The 21,118-nt window shown below is 38.3% G+C and overlaps 2 protein-coding genes across 10 annotated transcripts; one reads left to right on the top strand and one right to left on the bottom strand.

Annotated features, from left to right (window-relative positions):
* Nucleotides 1–215: 215 nt before the first annotated feature.
* Nucleotides 216–6,102, top strand: zgc:113184 (uncharacterized protein LOC553745 homolog). Of its 5 annotated transcripts, none has more exons than XM_053653027.1 (6): nt 216–642; nt 720–834; nt 1,961–2,158; nt 3,291–3,485; nt 4,024–4,229; nt 5,534–6,102. In XM_053653027.1, the coding sequence occupies exons 3-6, from the start codon at nt 2,047–2,049 to the stop codon at nt 5,705–5,707; spliced, it is 687 nt and encodes a 228-aa protein (XP_053509002.1). In that variant the 5' UTR covers nt 216–642; nt 720–834; nt 1,961–2,046; the 3' UTR covers nt 5,708–6,102. The 5 variants fall into 5 exon arrangements, with proteins under 5 accessions (XP_053509002.1, XP_053509000.1, XP_053509001.1 ...); XM_053653025.1 differs by having other exon boundaries at nt 217–642; nt 720–763; XM_053653026.1 differs by lacking the exon at nt 720–834 and having other exon boundaries at nt 217–642.
* Nucleotides 6,103–8,177: 2,075 nt separating this feature from the next.
* nab2 (NGFI-A binding protein 2 (EGR1 binding protein 2)) lies at nt 8,178–21,071 on the bottom strand. Of its 5 annotated transcripts, XR_008388873.1 has the most exons (8): nt 19,506–20,186; nt 16,085–16,984; nt 14,737–14,870; nt 14,337–14,403; nt 13,947–14,076; nt 12,705–12,890; nt 11,013–11,222; nt 9,649–9,748 (listed from the first exon to the last, which is right to left on the bottom strand). XR_008388873.1 is itself a non-coding variant. In XM_053653021.1 (7 exons), the coding sequence occupies exons 2-7, from the start codon at nt 16,961–16,963 to the stop codon at nt 9,663–9,665; spliced, it is 1,482 nt and encodes a 493-aa protein (XP_053508996.1). In that variant the 5' UTR covers nt 16,964–16,984; nt 20,198–21,071; the 3' UTR covers nt 8,178–9,662. The 5 variants fall into 5 exon arrangements, 4 of the variants coding, with proteins under 4 accessions (XP_053508996.1, XP_053508995.1, XP_053508998.1 ...); XM_053653021.1 differs by lacking the exons at nt 11,013–11,222; nt 19,506–20,186 and adding an exon at nt 20,198–21,071 and having other exon boundaries at nt 8,178–9,748; XM_053653020.1 differs by lacking the exon at nt 11,013–11,222 and having other exon boundaries at nt 8,178–9,748.
* Nucleotides 21,072–21,118: the final 47 nt, after the last annotated feature.

Genomic DNA, 21,118 nt, shown 5'->3' with positions numbered 1-21,118 from the left:
TGGTAGAACACTGTTCTTTACATCACACACATTTTTATATCATTTCCATCAGTATAGCAGAAAATTATCAAACCTCTTGAATACAAACCCATTTATAGCTTACCTGTTAGCTGTAGTAATGTATTTATTTATGTATTTATTTAATATCTGTTAACATTGCTATCTTCTACACAGGACTTTTCTAAATGGTATTGTTCATCACACTGAGCAGCAGGTTTTGGTGTGTATTTTTCAGATAAGATGTTCAGGCTTGTAGATCTAATAATGCTGTCATTTGTAATTGACAAGTCCCACATGATGGACTGACATGAGTAGAAAATAAATAAATAAATAAATAAATAAGGGCGGGGGCACACAGTTTTAATTATATTTAACATATTAGTATAACAACAATATTCTTATATTCTTCCCCATCACTGAAATCTACAAATATTTATTCATTGGCTGGTGTGTCACGTGACCGAACACGCACGTGCTGTGTGCGCATTTCTCACTTCCTGATTTCAGTTTCTGGAAGCTCGCGCCCCCCGGAAATAAACTTTCATACAGACAGTAAACAAAATTTATATACACGTACACACGTACACACACACACTCACTATTCCAGCTGCTGCTCCAACCAAACACGGGAGTTTCTTTTGGGTATGTACTGATTCACAAAGGACTCATACCAATAAATATTTGCTGTTTTAAATTCTTTTTTTTTTTTTTTTTTACAGCTAAATGCTTTGGCTGATGTAGACCGAGTTCAGCTGTCGCCATGGTAACACAGAACAAAACGATTATTATCGTGCTGTAAAGTATTTCTCAACGCCAATTTGAAACAGGAGTATAGTCAGTGTACTATTTTTACATACTATTTAGTATGTTGGTGTTCAGTAAGTTAGTATACTGTAGGTGGAGTTTAATATGATGTTTAGTCTTTTAACATACTATTTAGTATGGTAGTGTAAGTGGCCTAGTATTAATGCACTAAAAAAAAAGCTTTTTAATACAGTCGCTTTGGTACTGTACTGTTTTTACATACTTTTTAGTATGGTAGTATAAGTGGCCTAGTATTAGTGTGTTTTTATTTTGTTGTTTTGTTTTGTTGTACCAGCTTTGGTACTGTACTATTTTTACATACTGTTTAATACAGTATTATGAGTGGCCTATTGTTTTGACACCTTAGTACGGTAGTCTTGGTGGTATTCTTTGTTCTTTATACTTTTATACTACACCTACAATTAGTGTGCAGTTTTAAAATACTTTTTAGTACACCAGCTTTGGGACTGTAGTGTTTTACATACTTTTAGGTATGGTATTATACGTGGACTACTATTTTTCCATGTTGTTTAGTATGGTAGTATAAGTGACATGCTATGTGTGTACTGTTTATTACCGCTACCCTAGGACTGTACTGTTTCTACTTACTATTTAGTATGTTAGTATGTGAGGCATGCTTTCTTAACATACTATTTAGGACAGTTTTTTTTTTTTTTTTTTGCACTATTTCGTATGGTAGTATCTGTGATCGTGGCTTGACCGGGATCTTAGGGGATTTGGTCTTCAGACTGCATCATTAGTTTCACTGTTATTTAAGGTACTTTCAGAGAAGGTGACATGGACAATGATGTAATGTTCTCCAGTATGGTAGTATAAGTGGCCTACTATGCACACTATTTAGTATGGTAGTGTAGGTGGCATGCCGTTTTGACATCCCATTTGCTATTGTAGAATAGATTATCTGCTATTATGGTATACTAGTTAGTACAGTAGTATGGAACCTATTGTGTGTCTAAAGTCTAAATAAAACCTGTAGACAAATTAGGTTTGCATTTCCTCAATAGGAGTAAGTAATTAGTAAAAAGGACTAAGAGTATTTATTATATTATGAGACAAACAGCTTCATTATCTGGCCAGCTGATAATGATTTAACCTCACCTTCCCTTTCCTATTTTTCTCCCTGTTCCTCTTGTAGCTGAATGACTCAGTGTGACGAAGAGTGAGCAACACTAAAGCAGGACACTGACTGTGAAACACAGCGAGACACACAGCGAGTGTGAGATGGAGGAAGCGTACACGGCTTTGTATCAGGAGTTTCTCCGTCTGCAGTTACTGTGTCTAAAACAGGCTGAAATGTTGCAACACCTCACCGAGGCACTGAGAAGACAACAAGGTACGTTCACATCGAGGACTCAGTGGTTGCTAATATAAACATGGATCTGCTCAGTTTTTCAGTACGTTCACTGAGATTGATACACAGAGACCACACCTCCTTAATTAGGACTGACAGACAGAGACCACATCTCCTTCACTTGGACTGCTATACAGAGGCCATGCCTCCTTCACTGAGATTGATACACAGACGCCATGCCTCCTTAATTAGGACTGGCAGACACTGACTACGTTTACATGGACAGCAGTAATCTAATTATTGACCTTACTCTGAGTAAGATAATAATGTGATTAAGGTGTTTACATGAGTCGCTTTTAGAATACTCCTGTCATGTTCCCGTTTTACATGTTATAGAACATAATTAGATCAACAGCCCGCGTCATTACGTCACCGTGCCACGCTGTTCGACGTCCCTTGAGAATTTCACGTATCAACATACAGTTCGTCTTCGTTATGGTACTGTATACAGTTTTGGGGGTTTTTATTTAATTTTTTTTACGAACGCTTTAAGTGAAGTTAATTATTTGTCATGCTGTACGTGCAAATAGACGACTGCTTGAAGCCGTGGGCTGCGTCCCAAACCGCGTACTTACCGTCTATATAGTAGCCGAGATACATGTATTTTTCCCCACTACAGGCCTATAGTAGTCAAGTATGCGGTGTGGGACGCAGCCGTACTCTCTTGTTCACCGTAAATGTTGAGCACTGCCGTGTGTGATAGTGTCCTGTCGCAAAATGTGGTGAAAACTCTCACACGACGTTAATAATGTGATTAAGGTGTTTACATGTCTATAATACACGTTGATAATGCGACTAAAAAAGGAGTACTCCGCATGTCTTAATTGGATTAGTGCTTACTTCGAGTATGACCTTAATCAGATTAAGGTAATTAAAAATTGCTGTTTACATGGTAGTTTCTTAATCAAATTAACGTCTTAATCGGGTTAAGAGTGGATTATTGTTGTCCATGTAAACGCACTGACTGAGACAACGCCTCCTTAATTAGGACTGTTAGACAGAGACCACACCTCCTTCACTTTGACTGATACACAGAGGCCACGCCTCCTTCACTGTGACTGATACACAGAAGTCACGACTCCTTAATCTTAATCTCAATCTTATTCTCCCTTAGGTGTGGCTCCTGTCTTTAATGGGGATTTTGAAGACTTGTATTCTGAGCCTGTTCGGTACAGACGTGACGGATTGGGGACGTTCACCCGCGCAGAGGACCAAGCGCATGCAGCTCACACACACAAACAAGTGGCTCACACACACACCCCTGCTGCTCAAACACCCCCCCCTACTTTACCCCCCTCAGGTATTACAGGTATCTGTGACTTTTACAGTCATTACACTGTCATGTCCGTTATTCTCTCGTGTGAATATGTGTGTGAAAACACTACATTGTTTCAAAACTGAATGCAAATCAGCTTCAACTGTAGAGCTTAAACATTCTCCAAATCATCACAGTTCTGTAAATAAATAATGAGCCACAGTGAAACAAGTCCCGAGTGCTCTACAGGATGTTATAGCGCTTTATAGACAGAATCTAAACTGATCCCAGATTCCTCAATGTGACCAAGATCTAGCTTTTTTTCATTGACTGCTATAGTGAACTGTGGAGAAGACTTTACAGCAATATGATGGTGAGATTTGTTTTAAATCTACAGCGTGTCTTAATTTTAATCAAGGAAAAAGTCTTCTCGAGCTCCTGATGGCATGTGGAAGTGGAAGTTAGAGGTGGAGAAAATGTGACACTGCTATGTTGTTATTTAAACACACATGAAGTTGTATTCGATCATATTTCGTTATTTTTCATTGTTACTCTTGCGTTGTGCTCTGTGTGTGTGTGGTTTGGGTTTCAGGAGATTCTGCAGTTTCCCCACTTGCTGGAGCTTTGAACAGACTGCACCTGGAGCCTGTGCAGGAGAAGGTGGAGGTTGATGGAGCGGCAGCAGCGTCAGGATGGTGTGAGACGGAGGAGCGCAGTATTCTGGATGAGTTACGACAGGTTCAGCAGCGCTGGTACAGCAGCCAAACACCTAAACTACAACAACAACAACAACAACGGGTAAACATCACCACATCCTATCGATTTAGTTTCACTTCCTACAGTCAGTTTCTAACTAATAAACGTCATCTTTGTGGTTAAAAGGTTAGAGGAAGTATGAATTAAACCACCTGTAGGGATGTTATACTCATGGCCTCATTTATTAATCGTTCAGGTTTGTGTGGAAATGTTTTTGTAGGGCACATTAAACCCTTAAGGATTCTAGATTTATAATTTTTTTGCATAAAAATGTACAGTAACTACACTACTACAAAACATATTGAAAGATTCTTCGCTTTCTTAAATGGCTCTTCTTGAAAACCTGTCTAAAAGGGAAACCATCTGTAGAACCTTTAGAACATAGAACCTTTAAGGTTCCACCCATAGGAACATTCTGGAGAATTTTTTGGGGTTTGAGATTGAATCTTTTTTTTGTTGTTGTTTTTTACATATTCAGTAACTACACTGTTACAATTCTTTCAAGTGTTTGCTATCTAAAAAGGTTCTACATGGAATTCTCTCTATCATGGAACCGTTAAGAGTTCTCCTAGAATGTCACATTCTTTGATTGTAATGTTTTACATAGAACCATTGAGATCCCCCCAGGAAAGACAAGATGAAGAATTTCTGGGGTTCTAGTTTGTTTTGGGGTTTTTTCAAAATAGTTTATTACTCAGTAACTACACTGCTACAATATTCAAAGGTTCTTCATTTTTCTAAAAAGGCTCTACTCTAAAAGGGAAACCCTCTGTTGTAGGGCTCTACGTAGAACCTTTAAGGTTCCCCCAGAAGGTCAAGTTGAAGAACTGTCTAGGGTTCTACGTTTAACTTATCCTAAACAGTGTTCCTCAAGGATTCTTTGGAGAGTTAATGGTTCTATGCTTCCTAAAGGGGTTCTTCTTGGAATTAAAAAAAAGTAGATTCAGCCTCTAATGTTCCCCTTAGAGGGAAATACGTTTATTTATTTTTCTGAAAATGTAGTGCACTACACTCCTAAAAATGGTTTCTAAAGAGTTCTTTGGATAGTTATAGAGGAACCTACATATAAGGCCACCCTCGGGTGGACAAGCTGAAGAACATTTTGGGTTCTAGATTTACCATGTTTAAGTGTGTACTCTGAATGATTCGGTCTCTACAGTGAAGCTAATAGAATAGTTATATAGTTATGAGAATGTTTATGAAGCTGTTAAATGAAGTTGAAGTTGAAGCTCCACCATCACTGTTCAAGGCGATGTTAAATGGTCATGCGTGCTGCAGAACCGCTGTACAGAGGGTTCTATGGAGCATTTCTGCATTAACTGTGTTAATGTTGCTGTATGCCGCAGCGGCCGTGGTCATCGTCGTTCCTTACCAGCGAGATGCTGAGCGAGGCGGGCGGGATGGTGATGTCTCGCATCACGCTGCACTCTCAGGTTTGCGAGTTCTGCCACGCTGTGTTTCCCGGACACACCACCACCAGGGGAGATTTCCTCCGCCATCTCACCACACACATCTCCTGACACTTTACACTTGTCTAAGATAGACGCTAGCAGGTTATACAGTGCGTCGTAGGTGAGACTGTTACGTTTAAACACAGTTCATGTTAAAGGTTTTTATGCTGCATGAGTCATTGAAATCATTTTACTACAAGCATTATGTTTATTAAGGCCTCTGTTACTTTTAAAAGAACAAATGTGTCTAATTAATCAAATGTAAAATGCTAAATACCAAAAAAGCTTATCTATTTAGCTTAAACAGTTTTTGCCAATTTGAGTTGTATGATATTAAATCATAATTTATGTGTAGATTTACTTTATCACATGGAGAAATAATATTATCTTATACTTATACTGAACAAATTTACTAAGCGTAGTACAATTTCTTTCTGCATTAAACCAACACTGAGACTACTGTATATCATGTTTTTCTCACAAAAGTCTGATGTCTGTCTGTATTTAAACATATTCAAATGACATGCTGGATATCATTCCCCTGTAATTCCCTGTCATTGCTTTCCTTATACCAACCACAGTGTTGTTGAGTTCTGGATCGTGTTTGGTCAAAAGATATTGATTAATTTTCTATAACAGCAGCTCTGACAGTGGTGCAGCTGCAAATCGCAGGTTTATTTATAACTAACGTGCTCGTTCGAACGTGTTATCGTTTCTATAGCGACAACTCGTTCACAGGTACTCGTACAGCAGAAGCTCGACGTGAGGAGAGTTTTCTGTGAGGAGATGTAAATTAACGTTTATGGAAGGAGTCTTCACTGTCAGTGCTTTGTAACAGTCCAACGTTAAAGCTGTAACTTTAAGCTTTCAGACATCTTCAGGACAGAGGAGTTTATGCTACTGTGCAGTACCACGACAAGCTGATGCTTCCTGAGTTTTATTTACCCCAGCATCATCCCATATCGCTTAACTGTTAAAGAAAAAGTTGCTTAAGATCAGGATGAAGTATAACATGAATAAAACTGATTGAAATCATTTCCAAAGCACAGCAGTTGTCCAGAAGTGAACAGACTACATAATCCATTATGATCATACTAAAGAGGGATTAACATCACAGAGGATTAACATCAGTGACAAGGCTCGGCTCTTTATATGATTTGTGCCAAATATATACAAATCGTGTGTTTTATGTGCTAATTATACATCATATTGTATTGTATATGGATTTTACCATGTATATAGGCAATTCCAGAGTATTGCCCCATAGTGATATTATTTAAAAATGAATAATATCTATTGCTTTCATAAACCCGTGCTGAGCAATGAGTCATTAATGGGATGATTAATTTGCTTAATTTTACTAACAGATGAATTGTATTCGATTGACAAAGCTTTTCTCATTAGTCTTTTATGACATTTGATATTATGATGAGAAAGAATCATACCACATGCACATATAAAAGTACAACATCATCCTGTTGTCCCTTCTAACTCCAGCATGGCTGTGACGTCACTACAGGCCACTCAGGGAGCTCGCTATATTTAGCGCTGCATCTTCCGCTCAACAGATATCGCAAGCTCCGCAGCTCAGTGATGCTGCAAATGCCATCCTTCCCAAGTTTCTCATTTGTGATCAAAATGATGCTGTATTTATCCCAAGATTAAGATGAACTTCCAGTTCATTATTTCCTGTTATTACGACAGATTGGTGCATAAAGCTGTTCATTCACACAGTGAAAATTCGATTGATGTCAAAAGTCACATTTCAGTTTAAGATAAATGAAATTTCCCTGACATTTCACCACAACATGTGTCTGGTGTATGAAGTGGGCTAACTGGGGAAGCTTATAGTCTCCAGTTTAGCCTTGTGCTAATCATTGTGCATTGTTTTTGCTGGCTTGTTATACTACTGTTTACCTCAGAATGTAATCTAAGGGATTGAAAATAAATTTAAAAAATCATGTAGTTGTACTCAAAATGTCACTGAGAAGAATTAGTATGTCTGAAAAAAAAAATCACTTTCACTCAAATACCGAATGAAAAGATGTCCATATTGGTGGACATCATTCAGTACTATAATTCCAATGTACAGAGCGTGGCGTGTATGTGATTGTTACTGTTTTTCTAGTTTATATTGTGAACCTGTATTACATATTGTTAAATACTGGCACACTTTCGATTTATAAGATCACTGAAAGTTGTAGATGATGCACAAAGTGTAGAGGTCTAGCAACATAAGCTAGCAAATGACTGAGCTAGCTAGTTCATAGTGATTGTCTTTTATACAGACAGCATGAAGACAAAGTAACAGTGGAAACTGTGCAAAAAAAAGTCAGGAATATCAACTTTTCCCTCAGGTGTGTTGGTAAATTATTAAAAACAACAAGAACAAGGCTGTATGATTATCGCAAGCACACTTAGCATCATCAACTGCTAACCTAAACTACTATGGGTTCTGCCATTTTGAGAAATGTAAATGAGGATTTGAGCCATAAATGATTTCCCTTGAATCCCAAATAAAGGACACAAAACCAAGCAATAAACAATAAAATACCATTTATTGAGAATATTAAAAAATAAATTATCTGATTCCAGTAAGACAACAATGATTTCTACCATGAGATGGCATAACACATACAACCTACTGGATGATCCTGTCCTTAATGACAAATAGGGATTTAAATCTAGATTGCTTTCTACCTTTAAAAGTTTAGAAAAAAATAACACAAACTAATGTCCCGTACTTTTACTACAGCTGATACGCTTATATTCTGTATAAGTTTAGTATATTAGTGTTAAAACCGTTTGAATTAAACCACACTTAAAAAACGGATTCCTTTAACCACTTTACCATCTAATTTTACACTCAGAGCGACTCGGATTCAGCACAGAATCAGCGGGTCAGTACGTTATCGCTGCGATCGTGTCTTTAAACTAAAGTTACATGCCATTAATCAGGAGACAGAAACAAACCTACAGTTACGGCTGTGTTACTGATGTGACAGCAATGAAAGTACGCTGGGTATTTACAAGAAATGTAAATCTCTTTCCTGCTATTTTATGTCCAGAGTTCAGCACAGTCTGGTGCAAAGTGCATCATGGGTAATCTGTACCCAATCTGTAGGGTACACCAATTTAGACACTAACCAAGTGCACTGAGGGAGTTCTGAATATTCTCTGTTATGCTTTCAGACATGATGACAAAATAAGAAAACTCCCTAATGCACTATATAGTGTATTTCAGAAATATGTAATTTTCATGATCTGTGCCTGTCAGTACCCAAAAAAGGGGGTATGGCCTCTGTGTCTATTTGCCTATTAGGGATAAAAATTTAAAGTTTTATATCCGGATTTCTGTAAAGCTGCTTTGTGACAATGTTCACTGTAAACAGCGCTATACAAATAAAATTGAATTGAATTGAACGTTAGTCCCAGAGAATGAAATGTGTCAGTCTCAGTAAGAGGTGTGGCCTTTGTTTATGTCAGTCCTAATAAAGGAGGCATGGCCTCTGAGCGTATTAGTCCCAATAAAAAAAAAAAGGGTATGGCTGTCTGCCAATCTCAGTGAAGGAGGTGTGGCCTAAGAACAGTCAAATGTATTACTGCATTTTTTCATTATTATTAATGTGTGTGTGTGTGCTACTTTACATAACAATTACTGTATTGCACTGTATTGTATTGCAGCAGAACAGCTCTAAATTGTATCGTATGTCGTCATGGATGCTTTAAATGTGTCTATCATGCACCAGATCATGAATCTTGTATTGAGACACGCCCCCTTGGTGACATGTAAATGTACTAAACTGCACTGAACTCAGACCATTCAGAACCAAATTTGATCTACACACACACACATCTTCATCCAGCCACTGACTCACAATAGAACATTCTAATACTGGACCTGTGATGTGCTAACTACATAAGACAGTTTTGGGAAAGTGGGTGTGAAAATCTCCGGAGGGTTCGAGTCGTATGAGACCTGAGTTGAGCAGCAAGGCAACTTCTGGCTCCTGCTGGTGTCCCTTTAAGGGTCGTCTTTGGTGCTGGCAGGGCTGCTGCTCTGGTGGGACGCGTTTAAGCCTCGTCTGTCTGATGCTCGGCCCTCTGGCTCTGCGAGGAGGAGGAAAAATCATTTTTTACACATCGTTCTTTACATCCGTTTTGTCGGAAAGTTAAAACGAACAGGACAAAAATGATGCGAACTTGAAATGAGCACAGAACAAACTGTGAAAACAAATGAAAAAGCCCAAAATGTCTTTTTGAAGAGCATTAATTGTTTTTCTTTACTGAATAACAAATTCTGTGCAGTTCTGACAAAAAAAAAGTGATTAGACAACAAAAAAGCACATAATGTTTGACATTATAAATATGTAAATTTGCAATCCCCCTTCCTTTAGGAAACCAGAGCTGCTCAATGCTCATTTGCATATTAGAACCTGATTGGCTTTTGTTTGTTGTGATGCAATAACTATTTTCTAACTGTTTTCAAGAAAATATGAAGAGTTTCCTAAGAGTGACACTTTTCACGATTTGTCAGCATGTTTAATCAAATATAGGTTTATATATATATATATGTATATATAATATCTGATTTATTTTTTTTAAATATAAATTTTTATATATAAAAATATGTTTAAAAGATTTTTATCTAGGAGCTTCCGATCAATATCAGTTGTCATGCTTAGCATCATTAGCTTAGAACAAAACGATTAAAATGTAAATGCTATTTAAAAAATTCTTTTTTTTTCTTTTCTTTCTCAGTACATTTCTCGTCACTTATGAACCAAGGAGACGCCAAAAGAAGTGAAAGATGGTGGCATGTACACTAAAGGTGTAATAGAGTTTTGTTTTGTTTTTGCTCATCGGTCTTATCTTAGCTAATACCTACTGTTCTTCTAGTCTATTATAATTGGTATTGAGAGAAATTCGAATGATTAAAGGAGATTAAGGTCATAAAGACATTGATCTGGTCCTCATAAGGTCACAAATGTGAAGAGTGCATTTATAAACAGCAGCGTAAATACTGGTCTGGTTATTAGTTAATTGGCCAAGTACTATCCGAGAGAGCTGCTGTATTGGTGTGTACATCAAAACAGTCACAAGCAGGGAGGAAAACGACTGTAAACCCCAAACCCTTAATAATCACCTCTTAATAACCCTCCAGTCTTAGAGCATCCAGAAAGACAATAAAAAAAATCAGTTTAAAGATGGTTTCACAAACATATTCTTTTATTTTTTCTTAATAGATGAGGACTGGTTACTGTTAAAAATCTGAAAAATCTGATGCAGCCATACTGAAGAGAATGAAAAGACAAAACTATGAACTATGAACAAATGCAGAATAAATCCCCAATCTGCTCATGATAATCCTGACCTGCGTAAAACTGCAGCAGGAATCATATGTATGTTTTAGGCTGCTGCTGCTGCTGTTGTTGCTGTTGTTGTTGTTGCTGTTGTTTTTTTCATTTTCACAAATACAACAGCCATGGCAAATAGTAGGGCGGGATTTAGAGCTGTCAATCAAACCTCTTCCCAGCGTCCAAAGTAAAACAGAGCCAATCCACTGATCTTGTGTAAGATGAGACTGTGTGGAGGAGAGAGAGGTCGAGTGAGAGAGGTTTACAGAAGCAGGGTGAGTGACAGTCAAACTGAAACGATGTCCCGGTGATTTGCGTTTTTTTTTTTAAAATGTTTTTTTGCGTTCGGATGCGTGAAAGTAGGAGATGTGAAGAAATTGAAGAAGACATGATACTGAGCTCATCTTTTCCTCATTAAGCTTAAGGGAGGAAAAGAGGAGGAAATAAAAGAGACTGCACCCTTCCCCTGCCCACGCGTTTTATTTTTACTCCGTCTTTCTATGAGTCAATGCGACGCCCTTCTCACTCCGGCCCACTCGTTCGCCCCCGCTCTCTCCTCATCCATCCATCCCGCCCTCTGCTCACACATTTCTCATGAGCTTTGACGTCAGAGAGGCAGGGGGGGAGCTCCAATTTACCGCCCACACGCTACTTCCTGTGGCCCCAGCCGCCCATGCAGCACTCTCTCTCTCTCTCTCTGTCGCTTCCTCTCCCCCTCCACCCCATGGTGACATCGCATTACAAAGGCGTTTGCATCTCAAAGGCTACAGTTTTAATGCAAGCACACAAGCGCTCACTGTTTCTGCTGAACTATAGCCTGGAGAATTGCTTCACACATAATAAGGCTATTTAAATAAAGCTCTTTGCTGCTCAACAATCATTTCTCATAAATGTGGTATAAAATATCATGTCTTATATAAAAAAAAATTCTGTTTAACGTCCAGCCGAGTCTGAATAAGAAAAGCAAAGACAGAACTGTGATGAATGTCTCAAACTCACAGCTGAACTCACTGATCACGTGTGTGGGCGTGGCCTAATAATCTAAGGAGCATGCTTGAATGACAGCCCTCCACCTGCCACACCGCTCAGGACTGATCAAACATACAGTAAATGTACAAAGTGACTGTTATGGCGTTAGCATAGTAACTAGGTTCATTTTTTTTCACTTTGATAACTTTCATGTTTAAGTTGACTTTTGTTTGCTAGCTTGTTTTTGCCTGCAAGGTGTGTTTTTGCTTAATTGGTTCATTTTCAATCGCTAATTTGACTTTGCTCGCTAGGTTAACTTTCAAGCATCAGTTAATTTTGCTTCCTAGGTTTGATTTTACTCGCTAAATTCTTTTCTTTGCTAGGTTAGCTTTTGCCAGCTAGTTTGCTTTCACTAGATTGCGTTTGTCCTTAGGTTAGCATTCAAGCTCTAGATTAGCTTTCAGTCCCTAATTTGCTTTCGATTGCTAGTTTGCTTCTGCTTTCTATTTTAAATCTTTTCAAATCGCTAATCAGCTGGATATGTTGTCTTCACTTGCTAGTTGGCTTTGACTCTCTGGGTTGAAGTTGTGAGGGTGGAATTTACAAAAGCATTAATTAAGATTAGCCCCACCCACTTGGCATTAAAATCGAATGTAAGAGACTCACTGGCTACCCATCATCCATCTGGTTTTATTATTAGTGAACCAAACAGAACTCGTTTCATGTAGAACAGAATTCACCTGAAGTCTGTCTCTTCTCTGACCCTAGGCTGACCTTGGCCGCGTGGTCACGTGACACCATTCTAGCCAATCGCAGGCCTTCATCCATGAGCGTTTGCTGCATGAGCTGGCGACTCCAGGTGACGGGGCCGATGGTGTCGGCAAGGGGACGGGGGGATGACGAGGGGAGAGAGTGAGGCCCTACATCTATCAGGACACACACACACACACACACACACAGACAGTATGACGCTCACACACACACACTGCAGCTCATCAACACTATTATTCTTCATCACAAACGGATGGTAGACGTGATATTTACAAAAAAACAACATGAAATATAAGACAGTGATGTGTCAGAGTCCGGTGTAGAAGTTCTGAACATTCAGTAGACACGTGCTGATAATCTGTTATACGATATGTTGCAATATTTAGCATGAAAAACCCTGTTACCACGGAGACAGCATACTAAAAATAAGAGCAGTTCTAAGCAATTAAGTTGTAATTTTACACCCTAATTTTAAATGTGAGATTTTACAGGCTAAAAGTTTCATTTCACACAAAAAAGCATACTGGCACAAATACAGAGCAAATAAGCAGAAATCATTTTCCGGATTGACGTCCTCGACGGTGTATTCTGGCTTTGTTTGTATGTTTGTCTATGACTGATTAAAAAAATTTTTTTTAAAGGCTTCAGCGACAAATACACAAGTAAATTAAAACAATATTAATACTACTTCTAATGTTCCTGACAAAACTAAAAGTACGTCTGGGAGTCCTGAGAGTATTAAAGATACCTCTGACAATCCTGACAAAATTAAAGCTAATTCTAAAGGTTGAATTCAACAAATGTGTAAAAATGTCGTACACTGTAAAAACAAATCATTAATATAGGTGTATTTGTCTAAAATTTATTAGCGGAAGAACAAATATAAAACAAATATAGAAGAGATGCAAAACTATTTTCCCATAAAATATGAAAATTTCAGACAAAATATGTCGTCTATATATCTAGACATAAGGTTAATGATCTTATATTTCTTCTTAGAACAATCTCATAATGAGAATTATTTGATGCTTATATTCAAGATATTTTTGATATCATATATTATAATAGTTGTAAAAAAGTTATTATAAAAGATTAGATTACCACAAAATATATATTTTTTAAATGATATCAGAACATGCCTGGGCACAGCAGTGAGATATTCCTTAAATTTTTTTTCATTATGAAGGGAATACAGTGAGGTTTTTTTTTACCGTGAGATAAACTGTCCAGACTTTCTCCTGACAAGCTGTCGTCATCTGCTGCTGACCTGAGGCCGGGGTGAATCACTACGTCAGCACTTTTTGATCCACGTATCGGGTTAATACTGTCTGAATCTGTGACCTGAAGAGAAAAGGCCAATCGTTAGCCAATCACGAGGCTTACATAACGGCTGGGCAATGTGGCAATATGATATGGATATCATGATAAATTACCAAGGACATGAACTAGACATTATTTTATATCTTTGGGACATGGTCTACTAAAATGGCCGACTTAAAATAAGGTAATTTATTACTGTTTTTTAGAACTGGGGGTTTCAATTTCTTTAGTAAATTGAGTAATAATGTACGATACATATCATTATAAGAGTATACACTAACCTCGAGTTTGATTCTTTTCGGAGCGCTGTTGTCCGTAAAGGAATTAGTACAGTCCTCAGGGTTGGTCCTAAAACAACAGAGTAGAATTTATTATTATTATTATTATTATTATTATTATTATTATTATTATTACTACCACTATTGTATTTTTCTAAATAAATAATCATGTGAAGGACATTTTGATTGATAAAGGTTACCGTTTTATGAACAAGTAATAAAAAGAAGTAAAAAAGAAAATAAAGAAATAACATGTAAAAACATAAAATATCAGACACACAGCAGCGGGAGAAATCGAAAAAGAGAAGTGATGTTAAGAATTGTTGTTTTTTTTTCTTCGTTTAATTATCATGCTGATTTGTTTACTTTCCGTCATTTGTCCAATCGAATGGTAACTCCTGACCTGCTGTGTTTCAGAGTGGAGGTGTAGGCGCATTCCCTCGCCACCTGCCGAGCCAGTGAGAAAAGCTCGACCCGTCTCAATAACAGCGCGTTGTCACGTATGCAGAACTGCGCCGCCGCTTCGTTGATGATCATCTGAGCAGGAAAGATACAACCAGTGAACCGTGTTTCTGTACGCTGGACACTCATCCCCAAATCTGTTGTAAACATTAGTTAGTGCTCTTAACATTTTCAGACCTGATTTTTCTCGCCGGTCGAATAAAATCTCTCAGAAATAACGCATATCCTACATTTAAATGAAACATGTCTACAATTATTGTACTTCAGGTCCGCTGCAGGGTTTCAACAGCTGTTCTGTGGTCTGAATTCTTTATTTTCATTTTCCTGATCAGTTAGTTTTAAGCTTTTTTAATAAAAAGAAAATTAATTTTAAAAAATCCCTAAATCGTATAACATTATTATAGAATTACTGTATATTTATTAAGCATTCAAGACAAGAATATTTCATTTTTAAGATATTTTTATTCTATGTTGACTAATACATTGCTATGTCTACACTTTAGTTTTATATAAAAAAAAAAACAGATTACATTAATATGCAAATTGGAAACACTCCCAACTCATGGGCATCATTTGCATATTAGGGCCTGATTGGCTCTTGTATTTTATGATGCAATAACTAACTCCGATTTAGGTGTTCAGCGCAGCGCAGTGACATTTTTGACATTTCATGCTTTGAAAACAGTTTCATGAAGTGACTTTAGACTTTAGTATTTTTTTAAACTAAGCAGTTCCTTATGAAGTTGCTTTTTTTTGCTGTATTTTTAAATCTCGTCACCGCAGATCTCGTGCAGCTTTTCTGGGATTCCTGAAGCACGAGGTAACATTTTCACAGCAGTAGTCTGACTCCAAGTAAAATGTCCACAGTGTCCACTTTATCCCAAATGCAGTTGATGAGCCGAGACCTGTTTGGGGTCTGAAGTTTGCTTCTAAGTTGCTAACAAAAAAGCAGAGCTTATAGCTATGAGGTCAGCATCATGGCTACAGCAAATTGAAACAAATTTAGCACTTCTAACACGAAGCCCCACCTTCAGACTTTAGGCCACATTTGTTACTTGAGTCTAATGTGCTGAGGAAGAAAAATGTTTCCAGCGTAAATAGACACCTAAAAGTGTTTTTAGCTGTGTGACGTCTTTTTGTCCAAGTTTATAGATAACAGTGTGTCAAAAACCACATCGGCAATCCACAAATATCTCCACAAAGGTGACTGAGTAGATGATTAGACACAGTGTTAAACTGGAAGCTAATGGCATTCCTTTACGTGTTAGCAAACCTAAGCAGGATCTTACCTCGTGGTGTGTCAGCTGCTTGCCCTCCCTCCTCTTGGAGTCAAAGCGGCCGTAGATGAGGCTGTACTTGCGGATCTCCTCCTCTTTGCTCTTGTCGTGTGGCTCCATGTTGAAAATGTGACCCACCGTCTTGGCCATCTTCTTATTCAGCCTGAGGAGACTCTTGACCTCGGATGGGTCTGTGTGCGGCACCGTCCTGAACAGACGCTCCACGCTTTCCCCTACCGCCTTCACCGTGTCTGCATCCAGCTGTCCTCCAGGCCAAGGGGAGGAGGATGAGGAGGAAGATGTGGGTGGCGTCGAGGGACCTATGTTCCGGGAGTGGACCAAAAGAGGCAAAGGTGGACTGGGCTGGTCTTCCTCTGCTCCGACGCTTCCGTCTAATTCCGGACTGAGCCAGTGAGGCTCCATGGGGGACAGTTTGTCCCTGTAAAGATGATGATCTGGAGGAAGAGGGGATGCCTGGGAGCATGGGCTCCTCGGACTGCCATTGTCTCGGAGTGGAGTCAGACAAGCTCCCTGATCTTCCCTGTCGCATGGGGATGCCGGTTGGCCGTTGGTTAAGGACTTCCTCGAGCCCATGATGCTGTCGATTTTAAAAAGCGGGATTCCTCCCATGGCCGAGGTCAGAGGTTGGTTGAAGACGGCGGGATTTGCGGCCCAGTCGCGCAGAGCTTTCTGCAAGCGCCGCACGTGCAGGGGCTTCGTTGCCATCCCGACCAGAGCCATGATCTCGAGGAATTCCTCTTCTCCGGCCTCACACAGCTGCTGCACATCATCGCCGCCCTGCTGGATGAAGGTGTCGTAGTACATGAGCAGGTTGGCCCTCTGCAGCACACGGTACAGCTGCAGCTCGCCCAGCGTCCGTGGCGTCGACATCCTCCGGCTGCTATGCTACAACTACACAGACACAACCACCAAAAGCACTGTCAAAATTTAAAAAATACAAAACTAGCAGAACACATTAGCGTTTCAATAGCAATTCATTCTTGGACATAATTAGGCAGGAATTACAAGGTGGAATTTATTTTGATGCTAATAATGTCCTCATTTGGGCAACGATCATTAAGTCATTGCCATAATTGCTGTCATTTACCTATATTGATATTTATGCATATTCTCAACAAGATAGTAAGGCAGACCTTGTAGTTTGATCGAATATGGCAAAACTGTCCGCAGTTTCTGCTTTGACAACAAAAAAAGAATTACATTTTTCAGAAAACAGCCTAAAAACATGTTTTCTGCTGAGGCCTATTCTCCATTGTGAATAAAATGTGAAATATTTCACTATATTTAAAGGAGGCATTTGTCATTTTTGGAGCCCTCTTCTCCCTGAGAGATGAACTGCAACTACACTGAACACGTTAGCAAGCCCCACCCCTCTGTTTCTGGCTGGGGGTGGAGCTTGCTTTAGGGCCAGAAAAAAAGTATCCTGAAGAGACGACAAATATCCACTGCATATATTTTAATATTTCGATTTTCAAACTTTTTTTTTCATTTTAATAAGATATAGTGAGAAAATGCTTATTATTATATCAACAATCTTTCTTATTATATATAGAGACAATTTTCAATAGAGAAAATAAAAACAATAATAATTGTTTATATCAAAGTTACATTTTAATTCCCAGTAACTGAAAGTGATATCGTTATCTGTGGTCAACCCACGGCCCCGCCCACTCCGTCGTGTCACTCCAGCCACCTATGGCTTTAACCTTAAATGTTTATAAATTTTCATATGAGTGGGCTCAGTTAAAGTGCATATGTGAGGTCATGACTGATAATCTGTGGTTATTAGGAAAGTACAGTTCACCTGGAGTCCTAAAATTAGACCCATAATTTAAATACTGAATAACAAAGTGTCTTCGATTTTACTGTCATAATGTTGATGTCTACAATGCTGGAATAAATGATGAAATGGAGTGTTAATGTAAACATAATAACCAGGATATTCAAGAGTCACTGGACTTCATTAATGTTGTTTAAAAATACACCACATACACAGCTAAGAGCACACAAAAAGAAGAACAAAACATCAGCAGCACGTTCCCCCATTTACATGTACACTGCACAACAACCCACACGCCCACATGACGTAGTTATCTCATTCTCACCGTTTTCTACATTCCTAAGAAAAACCCTGGAAATATGGCTAAATTTAGGACTCAAATTTAGAGGTTTATCTAACTTTAACCTCATAAATAAATCTGTAATGTTCATTAGTTTGATGTGTTCCATTCCCTTTAACTTGGATTTTTTACATTTTCACAATTTCACAGTAGAATTATGGTTGCATTCGTGAAACGTGTGAGTTGTGTCTTTGGAAACCTGTCTGTTAGAACAGTTCTCTTCCTCAGAACACAGGGAATGTGGTACGGCTTGATCTTTGGAACCAAGTGAGAGTTAAATACATCACTTTTAACCATGTATGTGACTCTGATTCAAATTCTTCTTCACATGAACAACTCTTTGTGTGATGCTTGAAGTGAGCTGGCTCACTTCAAGGCTTCAGAAACTAGGCTCACGCCTAGTTTCTGATCCGAGCGAATATATTATCACTACTCTTCACTGCTTGTTATGTGGATTTTAGAGTTAGGGTTAATTAGGTGTAGTGATGTGCGTACGAATCACTGATTTGATTCTTTCTGTCAGTTTCGAGTTGTTTAATTCACTACCCAGAGCTGCATCCATAAATAATAATAAAAGAAATACAAAATAGTCCAAATGTGTAAAAAAAAAAAAAAAAAAAGAGTACAGTGAAGAGGGTGTGTGACTGTTCTGATCCAAGTAAAGCTGTTTTCACATGAACGTATGCGATTGTTGTACTTGACGTTGGACAAATATTAGAATATAGTAATATATGTGTTATAGCATCATGTTATGCATGTTATAACACGTGTATATCCGTCGATCATCACTGAAGTAAAATAAAAAGCTTCAGATCATAGGAGCAAGTTGTAGCTGTAAAAAAAAAAAGTGTGTATGTTGCAATATTTTATATAGTATTGTACTAACCCTTTTTAGGAACCCTAAAGATTACTGAATAAACCTGAGCTGATATTACATAGGGAGAAACAAACCAAACAAAAACAACACTGCATGGATTTGATTATTATTTAGCCATTATACAGGAACTGTATGTGTGAAGAAACTTTTGTCAAATGTTAAGATGTATATACACACTCTAAACAACAATTAAAACATGTTTGTAGATTTGTGTGTGCATGTTAAATTGAAAGACAGTCGATTCGGGTGAAAAAAAGAGTCGTTCACAGGAATCGACTCTTTTGCAAAATATGTATATACACAGCAATCCTCAAAACCCAAAAACAGACTACACTGGTGTAAGATTAAGACGATTTACTTCAGTGATGAGAAAACATGAAATATACACGAGCATATGTGAAGTTGCTGTACTTACCCCGTGCGATTCCAAAAGAACCGGTTCAGGTTTCGGTACAGGCAAATACTGGGATTTCGAAACACAGTTTCCCCCCTCTCTCCTCGCCCCCTTTTTTTTTTAGTTTTTTTCTCTAGTGCTAAATCGTTACTCCTCACAAAAGGCTAGGTTTGTCTCTTTGTTTACAGAATGAAAACGCGACGCTTCATGTTTGCGTCCAAAACGAAAAAACGCCTGTATACAAGCACGATGTGTTAATTCTCCTGAATAAACGGAACACTAGCGCTACAGGATTCGAGCATATTTATAGAAATCCACTTTAAGGTAAACAATGAAAATAAAAAGTGCTCGTGTCGGAGTGTCCAAGTCCCTGCCTGGCTGCTTTTTGCTGGCAGTATCTGGGTTGTTAATGAGAGTCTTTTTGCTGCTGGTGTGGGCGAGAGAAATGTGGGGGCGGACTGCGGCACGCCATCTGACCGAAAAAGAGCTTTCCTCTCCCGGCTGAAGGCGCCTCACAACCGGGGGAGGGGAGGGGACGGGAGGGGGGCGGGGAGTGGACCGGGGTTCTCTCCGCGTCGTTATTATTAGGTGGTTTTTTTTCTTCATTCAATTTTACATCCTTTTTCATATGTAAACATGAAATAAAATATGCACAAGTCATGCAGACATACAGTATAAACCCAACTTATTAAACAGGACACGTTTATGCTTACGCGGAAAAGCCCATTTACAATCCCCTCATTACTGTATGTGGGTTGAATATTCAATGCGCTCGCGGACGATAAAGAGCTGCAGCTGTTGCCATGGTGAGGAACGCCTCTGTGGGCGGGGCTAATTGAGTTCTTTCCGTCTGCGAAGATTCCACGCGTGACGCACGCTGGATTGGTGGGATTCCCCCATGACGTCAATGCGACGCGCACGCGGAGAGGGCTGTACACAGAGGGGCTTGACATCATTTTAATAATAATAACAACAATAATAATAACACTTTATTACAAATGTATATAAATATAGTCAATAACAATTATTAATATTTTTGTTTTCTTCCTTTATATATAATAAGGAAGATTGTTGTTATCTTTTATATGCAAAAATTAAAAATAAAAGTGTGCAACATTGGAAGACCCATGAACGATTTTGCGTTTAATTATGATTTTATTTAGTGTTTATGAAAATATATATATTTTTTATGGAAATAAGCAACTCGTCATTACTGTGAGTAACAGTGGAGTTTGACAGTGTTATAGACACAAAGAAATGTTTATTACCATATAATTTACATAATTTATAATGCTGTTTTTCTGTCATCTTTATTATTTAATTATGTTGTATTTATTATTTGAAAGAAAGAAAAGCAAACTCGTGATGCTCATTTTAATAGACACAGGCTCTGAATGAGTTAGAAATATATACAAGAAAGTTTGAAAATTCGTAAATGTTATTTAAACTCATACCAAATTGCAAGGCGATGAAAACTATAAGTTATTTTAAATTTGAGAAAAATACTGCATATCTGGAGAGTCTTATCCAGGACAAGGGCACAGGACGGGTAGCGAAGGTATTTTAAAGTGTCCAGAACAATAACATTACTGTGTGCATGAAATATTTCAGTATATTGTATAACTGAGTATTAG

Source organism: Ictalurus furcatus, chromosome 21 (genome assembly GCF_023375685.1).
Source record: "Ictalurus furcatus strain D&B chromosome 21, Billie_1.0, whole genome shotgun sequence".
Lineage (NCBI taxonomy): Eukaryota > Metazoa > Chordata > Actinopteri > Siluriformes > Ictaluridae > Ictalurus > Ictalurus furcatus.
Note: the sequence above shows the minus strand (reverse complement) of the source record. Positions and strands in the feature narration are given on the sequence as shown.

What these genes read in the sequence shown, in the direction of transcription:
- zgc:113184 (XM_053653027.1), top strand. Translation starts at nt 2,047, where the DNA reads ATGGAGGAAGCGTACACGGCTTTGTATCAGGAGTTTCTCCGTCTGCAG. An exon ending in GGCACTGAGAAGACAACAAG is followed by an intron (nt 2,159 to 3,290) that starts GTACGTTCACAT and finishes ATTCTCCCTTAG; the next exon opens with GTGTGGCTCCTGTCTTTAAT. An exon ending in AACAACAACAACAACAACGG is followed by an intron (nt 4,230 to 5,533) that starts GTAAACATCACC and finishes TGTATGCCGCAG; the next exon opens with CGGCCGTGGTCATCGTCGTT.
- nab2 (XM_053653021.1), bottom strand. Translation starts at nt 16,963, where the DNA reads ATGTCGACGCCACGGACGCTGGGCGAGCTGCAGCTGTACCGTGTGCTG. An exon ending in TCCACTCTGAAACACAGCAG is followed by an intron (nt 14,404 to 14,736) that starts GTCAGGAGTTAC and finishes CTGTTGTTTTAG; the next exon opens with GACCAACCCTGAGGACTGTA. An exon ending in AGAGAAGAGACAGACTTCAG is followed by an intron (nt 9,749 to 12,704) that starts GTGAATTCTGTT and finishes TCCTCCTCGCAG; the next exon opens with AGCCAGAGGGCCGAGCATCA.